The sequence below is a fragment of the Pterocles gutturalis genome, unplaced genomic scaffold (assembly GCF_000699245.1).
Source record: "Pterocles gutturalis isolate BGI_N339 unplaced genomic scaffold, ASM69924v1 scaffold16359, whole genome shotgun sequence".
NCBI classification, from domain to species: Eukaryota; Metazoa; Chordata; class Aves; order Pterocliformes; family Pteroclidae; genus Pterocles; species Pterocles gutturalis.
The window spans coordinates 7,896-14,003 of record NW_010130965.1 but is presented as its reverse complement, the minus strand read 5'-3'; the positions used below and the strand labels follow the sequence as shown (position 1 = coordinate 14,003).

General features: G+C 52.1%; 1 protein-coding gene across 1 annotated transcript in view; it reads left to right on the top strand.

Annotated features, from left to right (window-relative positions):
• The window catches only part of ARL6IP4 (ADP-ribosylation factor-like 6 interacting protein 4), a 3,187-nt gene extending 279 nt beyond the window's left edge, over positions 1-2,908 (top strand). Inside the window, exons 2-5 of the mRNA XM_010080430.1 lie at positions 307-636; positions 1,078-1,195; positions 2,607-2,676; positions 2,852-2,908. Of these exons, the coding sequence (XP_010078732.1) occupies positions 307-636; positions 1,078-1,195; positions 2,607-2,676; positions 2,852-2,908 (575 nt within the window). The remainder of the gene's footprint in view (positions 1-306; positions 637-1,077; positions 1,196-2,606; positions 2,677-2,851) is intronic.
• The last annotated feature ends 3,200 nt before the right edge of the window (positions 2,909-6,108 follow it).

Here is a 6,108-nt window from a genome sequence, read left to right as displayed (position 1 = left end):
ACAGGGGTGCCAAGGGAGCCCAGATGGGAGAAGAGGGTCCCTGCTTCTAGCTGAATCGGTGTCTGTTACCTTGCTGTGCACTTTTTTGCCCCTTTTAGTCTGACAAGTGCCCCTCCGCGTGCAGGTCTGGCAGCGTGGCACCGCACACTGATGTGTGAAAGGTGTTGGCACAGAGGGGTCTTTGCCCCAGCGTTTGGGGCTTTGCTGTTCAGGCAAGAAAAAAAACAAACTGGGAGGGGGATAACCAGCATCCCTGCTGCTGCAGGGCCACAGCTGCTCCACTCAACCTCTTCTTATGTATTGCAGAAAAGAAGAAGGAAAAAAAGGACAAAAAGAAAAGGAAGGCAAGTACCTCTTCCTCTGAGACAGCATCTTCATCCACCAGCTCTTCCTCATCTTCCTCTTCCTCCAGCTCTTCTGATGATTCCAGTGACAGCGACTCCAAAACAAAGAAGCGACACAGCAAAAAAAAGCAAATGAAAGACAAAAAGAAGAAGAAGAAGAAGAAAATAAAGAAGAAAGCAAAAAAGAAGTCAAAGGAAAAGGCTAAGGAGGAGAAAGCCAAGGGAGAAGAAGTGGCGCCCGGCCCCTCACTGGAGCAGTGGCAGGAGGAGTCGCTGGTGGACTCTGGACCACGTATTTTTTTCTGCTGAAGCCAGGGCATGTGTGTCGTGCTGGGGATAGACATGGGGTGTCTGAGGGAAGAGGGGCTGCGTACAGAGAGGAGCTCCTGACGCTCCTCCCTCCTACATACCGTGGCTGCCTCTGAGCCACACCAAGTGGATGTAAAGAGCCACGTTCAGAGTCATTTCTGAAGCGTTTAGCTGTAGCGTATAGATGTGAGCGGGGAACAGAGATGCCAGGTGGAAGGTCACAGTCAGCAGTGACAAACTGGCAAAGCTGGTACTGGCTTTGGGACGAGAACCAGCCCTTCCCTTGCGTGGTTCATCGCTGAACCCCCAGTACCACTGGGAAGCTGGTGCGGCACGCGTGTCTGTTCACGTCAGGCGTGGTGCTGTGCCCCTTGGCCAGGAGCCGGCCCCATGAGCACGGCTCTGATGAACTGATGCATTCCAGTTTTGACAGATGAACAAAAATCCCGAATCCAGGCTATGAAGCCAATGACAAAGGAAGAATGGGATGCGAGGCAGAGTGTCATAAGGAGAGTCGTGGATCCCGAAACGGGGAGAACCAGGTACGATCCCTGGGGAAAGGGAGGCAGGTTGTCCATCCCAGCCGTGTGGTGAGGGTTGGAGTTCTGGAGGCTGCCAGTCCACGGCACTGCAGTACCATGTGTGGATCCAGGTCCCCTGCAGCAGAAAAGGCTTGAGCTGATCCCTCGCAGGCCCCCTCCTGCCAGAGCTGCTGTAACTTACCCAGAAAGTGACGTTTGATACCAGATTACCGAGGCACGGGGCTGCATCCCACAGCCCAGAGCTGTGGGATGCTGACACCAGAGCACCCCGCTGCTGGAGGCAGAAGGCTTGCTCCTTGCACTGTGAAGGGTTCAGCTGCTTCCCATTAAATGGGACTCTGCAAACGGGGACAGAACAGGAGCCAGAGGGGTGACTTACCTCCTTACCTCGCTGCTTCACACGCTTGCCTTTCAGCTCCAAAGCACACGCACTCGGCCACAGTTCGTGCCCGCGTGCAAGGAAGGAGGGAATGTGTGCCCCTGGGGGTTACAGGCAGCAATCAAACCGAAGTTCATTTAGCTGCCAAATAGAAATGACCCAGTTTTAATAAACTGCATCTTCTCAGCAAGCAGAAAACATCATGCTGAAGAGAATTGGGTATGACAAGTCCAGTCTTAAAATAGAAGGCAGCCTGCGGGGCTCAGGGAGGTGTGGAACAAAGGTTGGTTCCCCATAAGGCATGTAATAAAGACAATTAAATTTTTGTTCATGTTTGAGGTGTGAGCTGCCTCCGACACTGCTTGGAATTTGCTCAGCAAGATGCTCCCTGGTCTGGCTGCCTTTCAGGCCCAAACTGGCTCCTGTTTCTGAACAGCTCTGCAGTTTCCTAGGGCAGCCAGGACTAGACCTGAAGTCTGTGTGGAAAAAAAAAAGGAAGGGGTTTTGCAGGGCTTGGGGCCACGGCTGTTGACAGCAAAGCCTGCAGATGGAGGGGTGGCAAGAGATGCTTTTATTACGAGTGTTTTCTCCTGCTGTGTGCGAGCATGACTGGCTCTGCACGCAGCAGACAGTGGCCACAGCCTGGGGCAGGGACGGCTGGCCCATGCAGGGGGATGCTGATTTCTCAGGGGACCACTCCTGTCCTTGCTGCAGCGTGGTGACATTAATCCTACAAGGGCAATAGAAAAACCTTCCATGCTATTTAAGCTTGATATGGCCCAAAAAAAGAGCCCCATAAGGCAAATATCAGGGGCAGGTCATCACTGGCCTTGCCTAGAGGCGCATCAGCCCAGGACCTGGTCCCAGGCAGGCGCTGCTGGGAGGACTGGGGGCTGCGTGCCTGAGCTGGGGCACAGCGACAGCCCTCGGGGTGGGGTGGGGGAGTCAGCACCTTCTGTGGTGGGAAACAGGGTGGCTGGCAGGAACTTGTCAGTAGCCCTCACGGCTTGTGGGTCTGTGCTTACCTTCCAGGCTTATTAAAGGTGATGGAGAAGTACTGGAAGAAATTGTCACTAAGGAGAGACACAAGGAGATTAACAAGGTAGGAGGGACTTGCCACCCACCTAAGCTGGGGAGCTGCTGCACCCAGAGGTGTTGTCTTGCCTACCTGGGGAGCCCAGTGACTCGACCAGGGCAAACCAAGCCCTGGAAGCTCCGCAGGGGACCCCACGGGTGGGTGCTGGTGGTCATGAACACCTGTGTCTCTCCCTTTGCAGCAAGCCACCCGCGGGGACGGGCTGGCCTTCCAGGCGAGGACGGGGATGCTGCAGTGAGTGTGCGAGTGCCAGCTGTGTCGGGAGCCCGTCCTGCTGCCGGCACCAGCCCGGGCGTGAGCCTCTGTCTCTGGACCACGTGGACAGCACTCCATCAAGATGCTTCCCCAGGGGCAGTTTCCATCCACTCTGTAAGTTATTGACTGGGAAGGAGAGCGACTTTAATGGTTCATCTCCCAGTAAACAGCTTCTCCCTTCCCTCTCCTGACTGGGGCCAGCATGGCTGTAATGCATGTAGTCCTGCTTGTCCCGATGCCCCTTTGGAGGCTGTAGGAGCTCAGCAGCACCCAGGGGATAGGCGTGCTGGCACTGAGCACCCATAGGTGCTGCTGCCCCAAGGCTCTGGGCTTTGGCGGGCAGGAGCCAGGACAGGGCACGTGCTGGGGCTGCAAAATATGCAGCTGGCTGCCACTTCTTCCCTTCCTTGCTGGATCTGCATGCCCCATGCTTACCTAGAGCTACAGGCTTGCGAGCCCTTCCTGCTCACCCACCCTGCTCAGAGGGGAGCAGCTGTGCCACTGGGTGGCTCTGCGCCTTCAAAAAGTGCCACCCTTGGCTGTGCCCCAGGAGCTTTCATCAGCCTTTCTGCAGCTTCACCTCCTGGGGTGGCACTGGGGGGCACTGACCTGGCACACAGCGCTGGGGTGCGGCAGGCGTGCTTTGCAGAGGGGTGGCTTTGCCTTGCTGTCTGTCCCTGCATGCGACTCGTGTCCCTTCCCTGCAGCGCAGGCCCCAGGCAGTGTTAGGGCTTGGGGGGGCCCATGCCCGCTGTGAAGCAAAGAGCTGGCCTTTCCCCCCAGCTGCAAAGTCCATAAATCTACAAACTGCCAAAAAAAGGGAAAAAAAAAAAGACATATAGGTTAAAGGACAAGTGGGTCCTGCAGGACTGATCTGTGGGGGCGTTTCCACATTCTGTTCATCGCTGTAACCCCATTAAACTGGCGCCTGCTCACGTCTTGGGTTCTGTGACTTGTCTGTTTCTAGAGTCTCCCGCCCCCCGCAAAAAAAGCAGACAGAGAAGAAGCCTTCCCATTTCTTTAATCTGTGTAACTCACAATGATACTGTACACAAAGCACACCCAGGCATTGGAACGATGCACTAACAGCAAGGAGGAGAAGGAAGTTGTACAGAAGGTTTGTCACACACAAGCGAGTCATCGGCACGGTACTGTACACACAGGGGCATACCCAGCGCGCTGCCGGCGCCCTCGGGCGTGCCCTCCCGTGGGTCCCCACACACACGTCTGTTACCCCTAAAGCAATTTTTTATAAATAAAATATAACTAACATCATCGAAATATAAAATTGTCAGTCTAGGGTATCAACAGGCAGAGGGTGCTGAGGACAGGGAGGGGACTGTAAGGCTTCTAGAACTAATAGGAAATGCAGCAAACGGTGGCGATACCTGAAGAAGGGGCTGCTACAGCAAGCACGGCGGCTGCTGGGCGGAGCGGGAGGTTGGTAGTAACCCTTTGGCTAGTTACTGCTCTCTGCTCCCGTATCGGACGCTGTAAACGTTTTTGGTATTAGAATTTTGCCTCATCTGACTGAGTGATCTAGCAAACCCAGGAAAACAACTCGGAGGGAATGCGTGGGCTCCTCTTTGTTTTTAAAAGACTTTAAAGGGACAGCGTCAGGTAGAAAGTCTGTCCCAATAACGCAGTAATACAAAAAGCTGCTTTTTGTAAAAAAAAAAATCTGAGCTCCACAGCAGAGTTTGATTCCCATGGAAACAATTTAAAAAAAAAGAAAAAAAAAGACGGAGGCAGGCTGCCCAGCGCGGGCTGTATTGTGCTAGCGTGCGAGAACAGGGCGTGGGCTGCAGCAGAAGCAGCGCGCCCATCGCCGCTCGCGCCGAGGGCTGCCCAGACAACGGCAAGAGGGAGGAGACCAAGAAACTTCATATTATTTTGTTTTGAAGGAAACAAGTTATTTATAACAAAGAGAAATGAGGTCTTGAACCTGACAGTGCCCCTTTAGCAAGGATGGAATATACATTCATCTTTCCCTCGCTGCATCCAAACAGACCCTCTTCCATACGTGTGGAAAGGCAGCGGGTCACACGCATCGCTCTCCAAAACAGCTCGGAACAAACAGGTTATAAACACAGAGTGAAACTATTGCTATTGTTCTTGGAGTGAGTAGCACATTGATCTTTGCTTCAGAGAGATGAGTGCCGATGGGGGCGGCTGAGGATAGACTGATGCAGACTACGATGGACTGAATCGGTGGAGATAAAACTTATTGGCGTATTTCCTGGTAACTACACCCACCTCATCTGGTATTATTGCAGCAATAAAGGTCCTGCTCTACAATTGCTTCTCCGCGTTGGATCCGTACAATGGCAACAGATGGGGGGCCAGGGCAAGTTTCGAGAATCTCAACAAAGGATGAGGACCAGAGGTGCTATGATTGTCGGTCTGACTGGTTAGTAGCTGTTTAAAACATGAAGTGATGGAGAGGTGAGTATAATATTGCACTTCTGCATTCATTGACAGTTAACGTTAAACTTGGTCCATAAAATAATTGCTTTGTACATAATGCCTGAAACAAAAAGCTACATTTTTAAATATTAATAAACCCTGAAGGTTCCAGTCCCTCCAGACATTGTTTTTTCCTCTACATAAATAAATAACTTTCCATTTTATCTATCCACTTTTTATGTTGAACATTTACATTTGCCTCTGTTTTACACTATCTACACATAAGAAAATGTGAACATCTCGTCAGCACTGGAAAACGTACAGATCACGCCTTGGTTGTGACTTGGAGGAGAGTTGAATTTTGCAAAGGCCATATCCAAATTTGCAGAAATTATTTTGTGATGTGGTTTGGTGACTTCACAGGATGGATTGTGGCTTGGCTTCCTACTCAGAAGATATATATATATATATAACGTTCAACTAGTGAAAAACTGGGACAATTCACATTGTTTTTAAAACCAGTAAGCTCTGGATTTACATTCCAAGAGAGCTAAGCTGAGCCGGCAGAAAGGGAAGTCAGTTTTCGGTAAGAAAAGTAATCAGATACATTCTGTAATTGAATAATTATCAAAGAGAAGTGGTTCAACGTTTTGCAGCCAGGCTGCAGGAGGTGGGAGATGCGCGGGGCGGCGGGCAGTTGGGTTTGAGCGCTCCAGCAGCTCGGACGCCGTCGGCAGCTCAGCACTGTCCCTCTGCCTCCGCTGCCACCCCCCAGCG